Source organism: Nannobrachium achirus, assembly GCF_963921795.1.
Source record: "Nannobrachium achirus genome assembly, chromosome: 14".
NCBI classification, from domain to species: Eukaryota; Metazoa; Chordata; class Actinopteri; order Myctophiformes; family Myctophidae; genus Nannobrachium; species Nannobrachium achirus.
The window spans coordinates 50131488-50148824 of NC_137821.1; the positions used below are offsets into that span (position 1 = coordinate 50131488).

The 17337-nt window shown below is 41.9% G+C and overlaps 1 protein-coding gene across 1 annotated transcript in view; it reads left to right on the plus strand.

The window, feature by feature from the left end:
* LOC308298111 (trafficking protein particle complex subunit 14-like) overlaps positions 1-15500 on the plus strand; it is a gene marked incomplete at both ends in the record, with an annotated part of 107333 nt that extends 91833 nt beyond the window's left edge. The window contains 3 exons of the mRNA XM_080741668.1: positions 9898-10037; positions 13328-13521; positions 15332-15500. Coding sequence (XP_080597794.1) covers positions 9898-10037; positions 13328-13521; positions 15332-15500 — 503 coding nt within the window. The remainder of the gene's footprint in view (positions 1-9897; positions 10038-13327; positions 13522-15331) is intronic.
* Positions 15501-17337: the final 1837 nt, after the last annotated feature.

The window sequence follows — 17337 nt, forward strand, 5'->3', positions numbered from 1 at the left end:
CACACACACACACACACACACACACACACACAGCTGTTCTCACACTTTTTTTTTCTTCTCTTTTTTTTCCGCCAGCCTTGTGTGCGCAAAATGCGTCACTGTGCCAGTTCACTGTGGGTTATGGGGAGATTTATATGCATTTGTATTGCAATTTATACATTATTACAGTCTTTTTTTCAAACACACTTACTTTGATGTGTGATATTTTAGGTTCTCTGTAAGATAAAAGGATACAAATTTGTCACGAGCTGGGGGAGAGTGTAATTAAACATTACATTATATAAAAGCAAATTCTCGGGACTATCGGGCCTGGCGGGGAACGACATTGGGATTTTCTCGGGACTATCGGGGGAGGCGGGGAATGAGTTAAGTACATTTTCATACAAATAGTTTTACTCAAGTCATTTTTGTAATACTGGACTTTTCCTCCTAACAGAGTAGCTCTACATAGCGGTATTGATACTTTTGTTTAAGTAGTACTTTTTTTTCCGCCACCGACACTGATTAGCGAGGACAAAACAAGAAGGAGACAGCGGTACACATGCGGGAGAGGAGAGACGGACAGGGAGTGGCGCTCTGCCGACCGCCTGTATGTAACCGATATCCAGGGGCGTCACAAGGGGGGGGAGTGGGACTGAGTTACTAGGGCCCAAGATGGAGGGGCCTTCATTATTTTATACTTTTAACTATTGAAAAATAGCAGATCTACAAGCTTGCAGCGCTCTACCGAGTGCCACGCTGCAAGCTTGTAGATCTGCTATTTTTGAAAAGTCGTAAAAATGTGTGCCAATCTTTGAATATACGTATGTATTTTTTAAGCGAACATTTGTAACTCAAATGTTGCTTCTGAGGGGTCCCTGGAACTAAATATTTTGAGATGGGGGTCCGTGGCCAAATACATATCACTTTGGGGGTCCTTCACATGAAAAGATTTGAGCACCACTGACATAGAAACTTAGTTAAAAAGAAAAAAAAAGACTTGCACGATTTTTCAAAAATAGCAGATGTACAAGCTCGCAGCAGCTGTGAGCTTGTATATCTGCTATTTTTCAATAGTTAAAGCACACAAGAATGCGTAATAATGTGTTCCCAGTTCATGGGGGGGCCCACAGTGGATCCTTGTGCCCAGGGCCCAGAATTTGGTGCGACACCCCTGCCGATATCCACACAGAGAGAGCCAACCAGAGCTTTAATGCACATGTATGCATGTAACTCTATCCAGCATTACATAATGTGTGGTTTCTCTGGGCGCGGTAGCGCATTGTGCCGGGGTCTCTGCGTCGTCCACGTGTTCTGGGTGAGGTGTCACACATTGTCGGGACATGACATCAGACACCCGCGGGTGGCCCCACAGCTGTGAGGACGCCTACTGTACCAGATGTTCTCTGTGTGTGTGTGTGTGTGTGTGTGTGTGCGTGTGTGCGTGTGTGCGTGCGTGCGTGCGTGCCCCATTTGACATCTTATTTCTTTACTGTATCTGACAGATTTGGTGGTCCCATACGAACCCTAGTGTTGCAACTGTCCATTCATTATTAGCAAATGTTCTATTGATAATTGTGTTTTTGCTTCATTGAATAGTCAGGGAGAAAGTTTAAAAAGAACATGAATTACAGGCTCTGTGATTAATTGATCGCAATTAATCGCATTTTAATCGCACATCGATATTTGACCGGAGAAGCATTTTTTTCAAGTAAAACACATTTTGTTGTATGAGTGAATCAACGACTGAGTTTTTTTAAATCTAAATTTCGCATCCACTGGGCCAACCAAAGCGCTCTGATCGGCTACTTCTCCCTTTGCGTTTGTTGGCTCTTCTTGGGCTCTGATCGGCTACTTCTCCCTTTGCGTTTGTTGGCTCTTCTTGGTTGGTGCATCGCTATATGATCGGTATGCCCGAAACTGAAGGTTCTGTGGTGCAAAAGTGCGATTAAAATGCGTTAATTTTTTGAATCGCGTTAATTTTCTGTAATTAATTAATCGCAATTAATCAGTTAAAGTCCCAGCCCTAATATTTATATATAACTATTTAAAACTTTAGCGCTATTATACAGATTTTTCGGTTATAAGTTGTAGCTACTGTCACAAGTTGCTCTAGAGACCCCCAAAATAATCATATTTGAACTGGGGACCCCCCCACCCTGACGAGCACTAAGGCATTGAGGTATTACATTTTGTTTAACACGGTTCTATAGGGGAAAATAGCCAATCTACATGCTCACAACGCCTCGCAAACGCGAGGCGTCCTTACTTTGTCACTTTAGAAAAGTGCAGATACCCGCTATTAGGGCTGTGAAAATGTGCCAAAAATAGCATTCGAATATTCGGCCGAAAATCCACCGTTGATTCGAATAAATTCGAATATTCGAAAATATCGAATAATTCGAAGCATTCGCAATTCGAAGCTGTTTATTCTAATCTTTTTTTTTTGTTTTTTTTTTAAGAAACCTTTTTCTTTAATTATTTATTTTATTTGCATTGTTATATTGCTGTTGGTGTACTGACATATTAACGTGTTTATTATTGTGATGTGTTATCTGCTTATTGTAAATCGCTTTGGATTAAAAGCATCTGCTAAAATGCCTAAACTGTAAACTGTAGAGACAGTCGCGGTCGTGCAGCCAGGTCCGCGTTGGTCAGGGACGTGCCGTGCAAAGAATGTTAAGAGAGGCAGGGGCTGACATTTCTAAAAGGGCATTTTGGCGGACAATTCTCTCTTAAAAGGGCAGGGGCTCAAGCCCCGTTTGATGTCTGTGTGCACGCAGCTGCCAGCATAGCATCGTTGTTGCGAAGCGTCACACTCACAGCAGCAGCCTGTGATGGAGTTGGAACCTTTTATATATACTCTATGGTTGGAACAGCCACGACATGAAACGAGCAATTATAATCACACCAATGGAGTATGTTTTGGTTTGAACCAAATTAGGTAGTCTACAACTTCTACAAGAGTGTGACGGAGGGAGTTTTACCGTGGCTGCGTGCGGGGAGAATAACTCGTGAGAGAAGAAATCCATGCTTTGTGTTTTTCGGTGGAGAAGTCTCGTTGTCCGGCTTCCCGTCACTACCAAATGCGTCGCCCGTTTCAGATAGACTCGTTAATCATTCTGAATCAAGTTTAAAAGCACTGCAAGGCGAGTGCATCTCTCCACCGTCGGAATGGAGAGAGCTCCCCTCCCCTGCGCGGAGCGGACGACGGCCATGCAGTGACAGTGTGAATGGAAAGTTAAGCAGCTGGAGGTTTATTCTTCGCCGTATGACGGTGTTGCTAAATAGGCACCCTTAATGTACAAGCCCACAGCGTATTGGATCAGCGACGCATTGTGGACTTGTAGATCAGCCCACTTTTGCAGCAGCTAATGGAGACTTCTGCCTTGCGAGACCAGGGACCTTTTAACGTTCCATGCGCCCAGAATCTCGCGAGAAGTGCGGTAGATTTTTTTTAATTAAATATAAATTAATTCGAAGCTCAAGATTTTACTTTCGAATATTCTTTTATTGTTAACATTCGAACGAATATTCGAATAAAGAATATTCTTTCACACCCCTACCCGCTATACACTTAAACTGTAAGGTTTGTTTACTTTTGAGTGAGGAAAACTAAAGTAAAAGTTAATCATCTGGCGACCCCCCAAAATAACTTGAGGGAGAACCACTGCCTTAAACCACCTTAAAATGTAGATTCACAGACTGGCATTACTGTGAAATGTTAAGAGTAAGACACTAACAACTACCTCATTAATCCCACGAGGGGCAATTAGTTTGGAACAGAGTATAAAAGAGAAGCACAGCAACATAAACAAACAAAAAAAGTAAGTAAGTCATCTCTGTCGGATGGAAACCTCACGCCGCCAGGGGCGTCAATTGGGTATGGCGGGTATGCAGCTACAGGGGGAAATAATAAAAATGTACTTTTCATCGTGCCTGTTGCTAAGGTATGGCAACATGACTGGTGTCTTGCAAGCGCGCGAAGGCGCGCGTGCAAGACACCAGTCATGTTGCCATAACTTACCTTTTTCTGAACTGACGCCACTGCACGCCGCATGTCCAAAACCGTTACTCTTCAGGATTCAAAATTTGAATTATTTTCTTATGTATTTAATACATAAGAAAATAGCAGATCTGCAAGCTCAAAACATGCCACAACGTTTCGTGTTTTGAGCTTGTAGATGTGCATTTTTGGACTAGAATGATAAAGAAGGGCATAAAAAGTTACAATTTGCAGAAACGGCAACAAAGTACCTAAAGAGCTAATGCGGAATAAAATTACCTTAAACATCCTCGAGCAACGAGGGGGAAACGAGGTGAACTAACTGAAGAAATGAACACACAGAGCTTTTAAAAAGTCGTATCGCAGAGGAGATTAACATTTAAAGAACGGCAGTCCGTTTTTACAAGCAGATAAAATGTAATCACACACTGACGGCAATAGAGAAGAAACGCCTGCGTGTCCAGAAGAAGACAAAATGCTTGCAGCAGTACATACAGTACATTCAAGACAAGAGAATACTTCTCTGAAAATCACCATATTTTTATAGTTGCTAAAAAACGGAGAGTATTTGTTACCAACTAGGGGTAGTACATTCAAGACAAGAGAATACTTCTCTGAAAATCACCATATTTTTATAGTTGCTAAAAAACGGAGAGTATTTGTTACCAACTAGGGGTGTAACGATACATGTTAACAGCGATACGATACGCATCACGATACATGGTTAACGATACGATACATGGACGATATTGGTTCATTCATGGCGATACGATACGATTCAATTCAATGATTTAAAATCAATACAGTAACTATTTAGCAAAGCAATGAAATCTGTATAAAACGTGTAAAAAATATATTATTATGGAAGTAAATGCTGTGAACATAATATTTCACACACATATGGACAAAAATGACCTTGACATGAACACAGAGATTACACACATTTTTCGATAGACCAAGATAGCTATATGGAATGAAAATTGTAATTAGACCCCTCTTTTTAATTTTCCTTCTTAAAATTTACAAATACAAGGCACAGATACTTAGTTTACATACAATCAATTATTTTCATGGCAAAACGATTCGATACCGATTACCGCGTGTTGAAACGATACGATATAAAGCCAAAACGGTACGATATTTAGCTTTTGCAAACGATATAGTAGATCATTGCAAATTAAAAATGATTTTTCAATTCAGTTACTACATCGTTACACCCCTATTGCCAACAGAAAGAACACAGTGCCGTCTGTTTGTTTCTCTGATCGTCCAAGGACAGATGTTGACTATGTTGTTCAGTTTATTGTTGTGAGCCAGGAGAAAGCAGCAGATAACAGCTCTGAATGACTCTCTATACACATGTCTCTTGTGCAGGGACGTGCAGAGAATGTTAGAGAGGCAGAGTCTGACATTTCTAAAAGGGCCTTTTGGTAGAAAAAATCTAAAATAGCAGACCTACAAGCGCTGTGACGTGTTGTGAGCTTGGAGGTCTGCTATATATGTTTCGGTGCTTGACACCACACTGAACTAAGCATAAGTGAATACTGGAGATACGTACAGCATGAATTTCTACACAGAGAGGGCAATTCTTTCAACATAAGACGCTGCATTCAAGTTCAGGAGAGTTTGGACAAGGCAATTCTCTTCAATGCTGCCTTCAGGTACAGCATGGAAAGAGGGCGTTTGCATTTCTTTCAAAATAGTAAAAACTGCTTTTATGGTCTGGAGAGGGCACTGAACGTGACTTTGTTGATATTTCAATCAAAGATCAGATGAGGATATTAGCATTATCAACTGTAAAGTTATGCCTAATTTATCATTTATGCTGTGTAAAGTGCTAAAAAAAAGTAGCAGATCTACAAGCTCACAACACGTTGCATGCAGTCAGGACATGCTTTTTTGTGAGCTTGTAGATCGGCTATTTTCGGTGCACCAGCACCACCACGACAATGTATAAAAATCTGGCTTTAGTGTTCCGAGAACTTCAGACTCAGTCACTCACTGCTGACCTGTTTTAGGAGGAAGAAATGAGAAAGGAGTTGTTTCCCAGCCTGTTGTGTTCCTACATAATAGAACACCACTGTAATTACATAAAAATAATATGCTAGGATTTTTGGGACATCTAGTCATCCCTTGTGAATGACGTGAATGGATAGCCAACATTAGAATAGCACGTATATAGGCTACATTTAAATATACAATGCATTTAATCATATTTTATACATGACTGGACGTTGTGGACGGCGTCACAAAATTGAACCGGGGCGATTTTTGACTTTGGGCGCCGTCACCGGAGCATCCGACGTTGCCGTTGCCGTCGGCAGTGGAGCACCCTTCATTGATTAAAACCGAGTGTTCCCAGCGTTGCTGTTGACGCAACGCTTGCAGTGGAGCCGAGGGGGTTAGGAGGCTATTTGTGGGCTTTGTGTAGTATGTCGCACTCTAGTGGCTCCAACCAGTATTCCCTATCTTGTTATATTAAACATCTTTGTTCATTCTGACTGGTTGCTGTTGCTGCTGTGAGCCTGTGGCACCTGAATCTCTGCATGGTGATTACTTGGTGCTTTGTTAAGTGATTTGAAACAGCTGTGTGGAGGAAGTGAAGCCCACATTAACACACCCCCTCACCCCCCAGTAAGCTTGTTGGGAAACTTGTGGATAAAAGATGCATAAAAAAACAACAATGACTTGGCAGAGAAAGCATTTTGTGTATTCTCTGTTGTCCTGCTCGCTTCACAATGAGTCTCTTTAACCACATGAACCCTAGCGTCCCTGTTCTGGCCATGGCATGCTGTATATCAGTGGTGCTCAACCTAGGGGTGGGCGATATGGTGATAATTATCGTTGAGACGATACAATGTCTCCACGATTAAGGAGCCTTGTAAAAAATCCTGTTCAATCGTTAATACAGAGATTCATTGCAGAATTCAATTGTGTGAGTTGTGAGCTTGGAGGTCGGCTATTTTCAGTACTTCATACCACACAAAACTAAGCATAAACAAGGCAATACTGGAGATGTGGCGTAACGGCATGGATTTCTACCACAGATATAAAAAGCTAGATACCTCGTCCACCCACTGCAGTTGATTGGAGCGACCCGTCTCGCCTTGGTGGGCTCAAAAGAGGAAGTGTCGAGGGCAGGCTGCCACTCAAAAACACTACTGGCCAATCACAATGCGTCTTTTCCGGGACTTTTCCATTCAAACCTGCCCACCGACCTTACGCACACAGAAGAATTCCAAGCCTGTCAATCAAAAATGCCCACCAAGGCGAGACGGGTACCAGAGAGCCGGAAGAGGCGTCTACCTTTTTATGTCTGTGGATTTCTACACAGTGAGGGCAATTCTTTCAACATTAGACGTTGCATTCAAGTTCAGGAGAGTTTGGACAAGGCAATTCTCTCGAATGCTGCCTTCAGGTATGGCATGGAAAGAGGGCATTTGCATTTATTTCACCATAGTAAAAACTGCATTCATGGTCTGGAGAGGGCACTTTCTACTGACGGATAAAAGGGCAGGGGCTCAAGCCCCCTTTGATGTCTATGTGTGCACGTGCCTGCAGTTATCTGCATGTCTGGTGTGGAGCAGTCCCACCCCTTACTTACATCATTCTGAATCCCCCTCCTCTCTCTCCAACATATCATCTCAAATCACTGTCATCGTTTTATTTCCCTCATCTGGCCCCCTTCATTCCCCCACGTCCAAAACGCATCAGACTGTGAATCATTTAATTGTTTTTACGGGCAGCTTCTAGATAGGGTTGGGATCCTCCCTGACAAGCATTAAGAGATGAGGCATTACATTTTGGATAATACGGTTCTATTGTGAAAATAACAGATCTGCATGCTCACAACGCCTCGCAACGTGTGTACATGTAGATCGTCTATTTTCACAGTTTCTACCTCTAATATTTGACAATTTGGCCAATGATTAAGTTGTCATTTTAGAGGAATTAAAAAGTCCTTAAAAATTGCCACTTTAGAAATGTGCAGATAACCTCTATACACTTAAACTTTATGCTGGTTTCTTTACTGTTGAGTGAGATAACAATGTTGCACATTAAGTTAATCATCTGGGGACCCCCCAAAATAATTTGGGGACCCCCCTGGGGGTCCCGACCCACAGGTTGGGAACCACTGCCTTAAAGATGCAGTGAAATGAAAAATATGTTGTTCACACTTTTAGAGCATAATCTGTAGTAAAAGTAACCTCCCCTATTGTAAATACTTTTTGCACTGTTTTTTCTTCCTTTTTTTGTGAAGATATCTACTGCATAGCACTGTGTTCTATTCGTCTGTCATTCAATGTTATATGAGTTAAAGAGAAGGATCTCAACGGAAGTACGCTTGTCTTACCTGAGTTTCCTTTTAGTTGACCGTGTATCAATGAACTGTACTGTCATGAAACTTTTTCTATGCAATACTTCTAATCAAGGGCGTCAATTGGGTATGGCAGGGGTATGTAGCTGCCATACCCTGGGTCCAGGGGGGAAAATAAAAGTTACTTTTAAATATAAATCCATGAATCTTTCGTTGTCTATCTGTTCTGGTAATTAAGTGTGCCTGCCATGCAATGGCAAAACACTTATTGTAATCCGCCATACTTAAGTAAGTAAGTAATTAATGTTCTTGCAAATTTCGGCACGTAATAACTGCCGAACGATTTACGCCACCGCCGCAATATATACATCAAAACGTGCGGCTCGGCCGGGAATGGGGTGCTATTACTTTTCTAAGAGAAAAGTTGTATCGTTTAATTGATATTAATTTATTAGTGAATTAATTTTACCCATTGACTTATAATGGGAATCGCAAAAACTCACATTCAATATTTTTTTTCTTGCAAACCATAGGGGCTACAGTTTCAAAACTTGGAGAGGAGATTTATAATGATATCAAGGATTAAATAAAAAATAATTTCGTCAGTTGGCCTCATGGTGGCGCTATAACAGTCCACTTTACCTTTCAGCTTGTAACTCTTGAACTGTGGGTCGGAAAATTAAAATTCCTTTTTCCCTGGATTCCTTGGGTCATGACGCATCTCCTCATATAGGCCACGCCCATTTGCGTCAGGATAGATTTTCCGCAATTTTGAATTTTCTTCAAAACACACTTTTTGCTCCTTTTCCTACATATTTTCTCCAAATTTCACAAAAATCGATACACACGATCTATGGACTCATGCGATAAACATATTTAAACGATATTTTGATAGTCCATACCGTTCTTCCGTAACAGGGTTCCAAAGTTAGCGGGAGGAGCCCGTTTTGTAAGAAGTAGCCATAAATCACAAACGAAACATCCAGTCAACACCAAATTTTAACCACAAGTGGGGGGCGCTATACTGAACATATACCCAAAAGCATTTCCACTTCGACCCATAGGGGGCACCATAAACGCGCAAAACCCTCTCAAAACGAAACACTAACACCAACCGCTACACAAGGTTGCACAGACTTAGCGAGCTGCAGGCACACTTAAAATTTCTTAGAAATTTTCTTTTCTAGTTGTTGTTAAATTACAGTAAGATAACTACAAATGCAAAATTTAACAAAATGGTCACTTTAACAAGGTATTATAATTATATTCTCCACACTTGTATTCTCCCCATCTTGACAAAATGGTATATTCCCAGGCTCCGCAGGTCAGCTGCACAGGTGCAATGCATTATTGTTAATTATGGCACGTTTACTAACATGCCAAGTTTAGCTGCACTTGAACAACCAATCCAGCCCAAGAAACCGTAGAAACCCAGGTAAAAAACGGACAAAACATGATTTTTTTTGCGCACACCATGAAGACACCCATCTTTGCCATACCCTAGCTTTTGCTGAACTGACGCCACTGCTTATAAATCCCCCAATCAAACCTGGGACAAATAAAACTCACTCTGATTCTTTTTCTTTTGTTTCAGGTCGTGGGGGTCGTGTGGAGGAGGCCGGCGTGGGGGCGGTGGTGTGCCAGTCTCCCCTCAACAACCTGGGCCAGTGTAGGAAGGGCAGCACCCTGTCCTTCACCGTGGCCTTCCAGATACTCAAGGCCGGCCTGTTTGAGGTACGCACTGTTGTGAAAGGCACTTTATGTTTGAAGCAAATCTCAAAGTTTTACATTAAAACAGGGGTCTTCTACAGGCGGTCCGGGACGCCTAGGGGGTCCTCAGTGTTACTACAGGGGGTCCTTCAACTCTTTGTGTGATAGAAACCTTTTTTCTCCTTTTTTATATTAACCACTTAAACCCTAGTGTCAATATTGTGAGAACTTTTGCCAAAAATAGCAGATCTACAAGCTCGCAGTGCGAGGCGTTGTGAGCTTGTAGATCGGCTATTTTCGGCAAAGCGCTTTAGTGTAGAGGGGAAAAAGAGCAGACTAAGTACTTAGTGGAAGGTCAAGTTTAATTAAGTATTGACGTTTCAAGTGGTTAAATATCTGAAAACACAAATTGACATGAATGCAAAATACACTGATGATTGTGCTGTCAAACAATGAAACTATAAGGAATCTATAAACAGGTCGTGGGGGTCCCTGCTTCATCTCTCTCTCAACTAAGGGGTCCTTGGCCTGAATACGTTGAAGACCCCTGCGTTAAAAGGAAAACTGGAAGAATCAAAATAGACTAAAAACAAAGAAATTAATAAATTCAGAACAGTGGTCACCTAATACACAGCTAAGAAAGGGTTTAAAAACACATAAGGCATCCATAAGTCTGTCTATACAAAAGCCTTGTGAAAAAGAAAAGGCTTTAGTCCCCCTTTAAAAACATCAAGGGACTGTGGTGCTCTCAGGTGGTCAGGGAGGGCATTCCTCAGTCGAGGAGCAGCTGAGCAGAAGGCCCGGTCCACCATAGTTCAAAGTATCTTATTATAAATACGGTACCTTGGCATATGGATAGATGAAAAATGTTCCTTCAAGTTCCATATTGAGAACCTGATCAAAACGCTACGAGCAAAACTAGGTCTACTCTACAGACATAAATCTTGTTTCCCCTTATTCTGTAGAAAGAGAATTGTAGAGCCTGTCCTACTCTCGGTTTTTGATTATGGGGACATCATATACACAGACATGCTGCTACCACCACCCAAGGGTGGTGGTAGGGTGGTGCCATCTATCACTCTGCTTCTCAGTTTTATCACAGGTGACCCATACTGCCCTACAAAGGCAGAGTGCAGTAACTACGTTTTCGGACACACCGACTTATTTGTGTTGCCCAAAAGTCAAATTAGTCTTCATGATATTGGGGGATGAACAATTAGCTCAAGAACAAATATACAATCAGTGTAATATCAATTATATGTCTCATTTGGCTGATTAGCTGTAACACTTTTCAGTGAAATTCTTGTACGTAGTTACTGCACTCTGCGTTTGTAGGGCAGCATACAATACCCATCATTGCACCCTATATACAACATTCGGCCGGCCCTCTCTCTCTATGAGGCGAGACCTCCACTGGTTCATTTACTGTACATCTATAAAGCCTTATTAAAAAAATCTCCATCTTACATCTCCTCCTTATTAATTCCAAATCCTTTTTCACCACACTCGTTCCCACATTCCACTATCGGTCCCCATAGCCTACACCGACCTAGGCAAAACAGCATTTGGTTTTAGTGCAAATTATCAACCAAAGATTTGTCAGCCCCCCTGTACCAACTCTGACAGCTCCCTAGGAGTCCCGGACCCCCTGTTGCAGACCCCTGGATATAGTATGTATAAAACTGTTGTACTGTACAGGCAAGCAAGCCTGTGTTGCAGCTACAACACACAGCACATGCGATACATGGGGTTGTGAACTGTCGCATAGTACATACAGTACAGTATGTACTGTACGAAACCTATGTGCGTACATGCATGCAACACTGGCTTTTATGGGGATATGGTCTCTGCAGAAGAAGCTGTGCAGAGCCGGAGCCAGAGAGCATGTTCAACTTCACATCACATGTGTGGGTGGATGTTAACAGCGTTTTATGATGTGTGGCATATGTCCTCACCGCCAGAAGACCTCCATCTGTTTACCTTATTACACGTTATTACTTTAACCGTTAGTTTATGCTTCAACTATTTAAAAAAATAGCAGGTCTACAAGCTCACAGCGCGGCAGCGAGTGCCGCGCTGTGAGCTTGTAGATCTGCTATTTTTTGGAAAATCGTGAAGTGCGAGTCTTTGAATGTTTTTGACCCGATTCTATAAATGTCTTCTAAATCATGCGTTTAAAAAAAAAAAAACGCATGTTTCTATATGTCAGTGATGCTCAAACCTTTTCATGTCGAGGACCCCTAGAATTATATGTATTTGGCCGTGGACTACCGTCTTGAAATATTATGTATCAGGGACCCTCCAGAAAAAAAGATTGTAGTAATGTTAGCTTTAAAAAAACATATTTTCAAAGATTTGCAAACATTTTCACGACTTTTGTTGTCTGTCCCTCCTACACTGTCTCCCTTTGAGATATCCTACTGTCTGCCTCTCCTACAATGTCTCCATCTGAGATATCCTACTGTCTGTCTCTCCTTTACAGTACTTTACTTTACTTTATTTGTTTATTTCGACGGGACAATGCATATTAATGAACACTAGACAAATGCAATGTAAATACACCGGACTTGGCAAGAATGCTAAATTTCATCCGCAGTCCCCACAACACATACCAACAAACAGAACCTAAATTAGGAGAGAAAGCATTAAAAACATACATACAAGCACTAAACTATTAAGACATGGTCACAGGTTTGATTGTCAACTAACCGTTTTTTTTAGATTGTACTTAAAGGATGGAAATGACAAGCAATCTCTCATTGCTAGAGGTAGGTCATTCCAGATTGAACAGCCCTGGACTGAAAGGGTGTTTTTACCAAAAGCGGTTGTCCGGTACGGCACTTCGCAGTCCCCTCTAGCGATTGCCCTAGTGTTGAGTCCTCTATCAGGCTCTATCTCCTGGAGAACTCTGCCCCCAGAGCATTTTCTGTCCCTCGCTATTTCAACAGATCCGAGACAAAAATAACGACTAAAGTATAATTCTAACACTTTCCTTTCAACAACAAAGAGAAGAAAAATCTGTAAATAGTAAAAAGATTCACGGAAACTGGGGGCAGAAATTCTCTTCTGCCTAGAAAATGATGTCATACTTAACAGCCCCATTGTCGGCCTCTTAGGAAACAGTGCTTGTGTGGAGGACTCCTTTCACACTGTTTCACACATGTCATAATAGGACTCGGTCATACACATTTTAAAGATTTTATTTTAGTTTTAATCCACGTACAGCACAGCAAACGACACACAGCACAATGTCCAGGCTGATCTTTCCCCTCAAACCTGTGGCTTGTCTGTGGTCTGGTCTTTCCCGAGCGCAGCTGAGTCAACACATGAAGCTGAAGCTGCAGTTCACGGCGTCCATGTCCAGCGCCCCGGCGGACGCCCGTCCCCTCAGCCTGTCCCGCAAGAGCAGCCCGTCCAGCCCTGCCGTCCGGGAGCTGCTGGACAGACAGAGTCTGGGACGCTCCCAGAGCTTCTCCCACCAGCAGCCCTCCAGGTCCCACCTCATGAGGTACAGTATACACCCCAAAACACAACATTCGTTATCTCTGTTGGGTTACCTCATATCGTTGTTGTAGGGTGGAAACCTTGTTAAGTCCATAGCCATTTGTTTTGTATGAAAATGATTTAAAAGAGTGAAAATAGCCGCAAAGCCGTGAAAATCTACAAGCAACACGAGGCGTTGTGTGCTTGTAGATCTGCTATGTTCACTAGTTGTGTGCGACAGTCTTGTATGACGAAGCAGGGAAAATGTAAAACTTGGAGATACAAGGTTTCTGTCCGACAGTGATGATTTAGTGATGCCCGATCCCGATTGCGCAATCGGATCGGCCGCCGATATCGGATTTTTTTTTTTTTTTTTTTTTGATTTTTTTTAATTTCATTTACATTACAAAACAAACATGACCCGTTCGTCAATTGCGCAGAACCATAGAGTTAGGTCTGACTTTGAACTGCATGTATGCTCCATTTCTGTCAGCTCAGCTGTGAGCTGTGAGCCTGCAGTGCCTGCCTGGCCACAAGTGTCTCTCTCTCTCTCTCTCTCTCTCTCTCTCTGTGTGTGTGTGTGTGTGTGTGTGTGTGTGTGTGTGTGTGTGTGTGTGTGTGTGTGTGTGTGTGTGTGTGTGTGTGTGTGTGTGTGTGTGTGTGTGTGTGTGCAATTGCTCACGTTGTAGAGACAGCAACAATTGCTCACATTTTGTAGAGACAGCAAGCATAAATCCACTGGATAAATCCACTTTGTTGAGGTGATAAGTTACAATTGAGTTTCAAAAAAAATTCTCTGCTCCAGCCTACACTCTGCTCCCCCCCTCTCTCTCATTAATGGCTGATTGGCCCACAGCTGTGTGGAAGGAATGCAGCGTTAGAGTGAGGCTGAATCTTGTTAAGTGATTTCTGGAAGGGCATGAGGCTAAATGTTTGTATATGCCTTCTTGCTGTTTTGTTTCCCAAAAAAAGAAGAGGATAGAAAGGTGTGTAGCCTATGTGTAATCCATAATGTATCTCTCTATCTCTCCTGGCTCCTTTCTCTTCCCCTCTCTCGATCCCCCTCTCTCACTCACACGCACACACTGACACGCACACAGCATACAACGTGTGATGCGTGGCTGGAGAGTTATATATGCCATAGTACTGTGGTGTGTGACCGGCAAAGGAAATCTCAGAAGAAGTTTACTGAGAGGACATCTACTGAGGTTTTAGACATATTTTAGTTTGTTCAACAAAGGATATTTAAATGTAATATTTAGTTTTGTTTCGTTTTGTAAAAAAAAAGGAATAGAATTATGTTCTTATTGCACTATTCTGCTCTTAATTGTATTTAGTTTGAATGGTTATTTTGTGGTACACTACTTTGTTTTTAATTTGTTGATTCAATGCTGCACTAAGTGATAGAATGAATAGAATAAGGACAACTTTTTTTTAAATTATTATTTATTATTATTTTTCTTTTTTTCTTAATGCCTTGCCAAAAGATCGGATCGGGAAAGATCGGGATCGAATCGGAAGCAATAATATTTGATCTGTATCGGATCGGGAGCAAAAAAAACGTGATCGGGGCATCCCTAGTGATGATATGTCCAAAAACTTCGAGCTTGTAAATCTGCTGCTTTTGATGCTTTTGTGTCACCCCCCATTGTATGATTATGTAGGACATTTATTTAAGAAAAAATATATATCATTTTAATTTGACTGTATGGTTTATAACATATTCTGTGGTCTGACAACATTTTAATACATAACACTGCTTATACACCTACTTCTTTTTTATTGGCCTACTTCCTGTTAACAGGCTCTTTAACTGAGTGTTTCTTGCCACACAGGACGGGTAGTGTGATGGAGCGGCGGGCCATCACGCCTCCGGTGGGCTCCCCGGTGGGCCGGGCGCTCTACCTGCCCCCTGACAGGCCCGTCCTCTCCTTGGACAAGATCGCCAAGAGGGAGTGTAAGGTGCTGGTGCTGGAGCCTGTCCGGGACAGCCAGAGCGGATAAAATGACAACAAGAAAAACCCCCACGCAAAAAAGACGTGTCCACCACCAGGCACGTGCACACATAGACATCAAAGGGGGCTTGAGCCCCTGCCCTTTTACCCGCACTGTAATAAGTGCCCTCTTCAGACCATGAAAATATTTTTTTCCATATTTCCACCAAGAGGCCCTTTTGGAAATGTCAGACCCTGCCTCTCTAACATTCTCTACACGTCCCTGTCCATCACCACCACCCTGGAGCCTGGAGGGAGTGTCAGGTTTTACCATCGACAAGTGGACGGTCGAACGAGTAAAGACATTCCCTCTGTCTCGTGACAAAACCAGACCGGTGGTTCTCAAAACTTTTTCATGTCGAGGCCCACGGACCCCCCATTTCTTTTATACCATTCCTATCTCTTGAGACTGGGACCATAACCAGCGGTGTCGCACCAAATTCTGGGCCCTGGGTACAACGATTCACTGCGGGCCCTCCATGGATGTTCTTCATAGGGGGAGGGGGTTTAACCCATTTAGACTGGGAAAGCAATATTACGCGTTATTTCATGCTTTAACCATTGAAAAATAGCAGATATACAAGCTCACAGCGTTGAATATTTCAAATCCTTCTAAGGTTTTTTGAAAAACCCATGTTTCTATGTCAGTGGTGCTCAAACTTTTTCATGTCAAGTACCCCCAAACTGATATTTATTTGGCCACAGAGCCCCATCTCAAAATATTTAGTTCCAGGGACCCACCAGAAGCAAATGTTTAGTTACAAATGCGCTGTGAGCTTGTATGTCTGCTATTTTTCAATATTTAAAGCACAAAATAATTAAGGCCTCTCCACCTTGGGCCCTAGTAACACTTCCCCCCCTTGTGACGCCCCTGTCCCTAACCCCTTACGACCTGAGGCAGATTGTAAAAAGAATAAAAGATCTTATCGTATCGTTCTCTTAAAAAAAAAAAAAAAGTATGTCAGTTGTGCTGAAGGCTTTCAAGGACCCCCAAAACTACCAGCATTTGGCTGTGAAAAACACAGATCTGCTATTGTTTTAATAACCAAAGTAGAAAATAATGGCTAAAGTGGTTAAAATGATTGTGACGCTATATTAAAGGAGCTATAGTCAACCTTTTCATTGTAGGGCCGACACTTTGTTTACATCCTAGTCTATAGAATGTAAAACAAAGACTAGAATGTAAACAAAGTGTCGGTCTGACAATGGCCAAAATGATTATTTTATCATTATTTTACGCTTTTTGTGGTCATTTTTGAATAGAAACACATATATGAAGCTTATTTTTTTTATAAAATACTTTCGAAACATTATTTTTATTATTTTAGCATCCGTTTTTCAAGAAAAAGTTGACTATAGCTCCTTTAACTACTTTGCCCCCCCATAGAACCTCACTTTGAGAACCAATGTGCTATATATCGGGCAGAAACCTTGTATCTCCAAGTCTAAAATGTGTATGTTTCTTCGCGAAGTAAAGCCCTGATTCATCAGACAAGGTTGTCGCACAAAAGTAGTGAAAACAGCCGATCTGCAAGCACACAACGCCTCGCGGAGCGAGGCGTTGTGTGCTTGTAGATCGTCTGTTTTCACTAGTTTAGTTCATTTTTGTAAATGATAAAGACGAACAGTTTTGGACATACAAGGTTTCCACCTGACAACGACGATATACTGTATATATATATATATTGCGAAAATGACACAGATTTAATGGGTTTTAACTGGAGAGTAATCCCACTTTGAGAACCACTGAACATGGCCACGGTGGTGAAGTAAAACTGACAGCATCTGGTTTAGTCATAGACAAGCTATTAGCCTAGAGGGAACCTTAGCTTTTATAGGAAAATAAA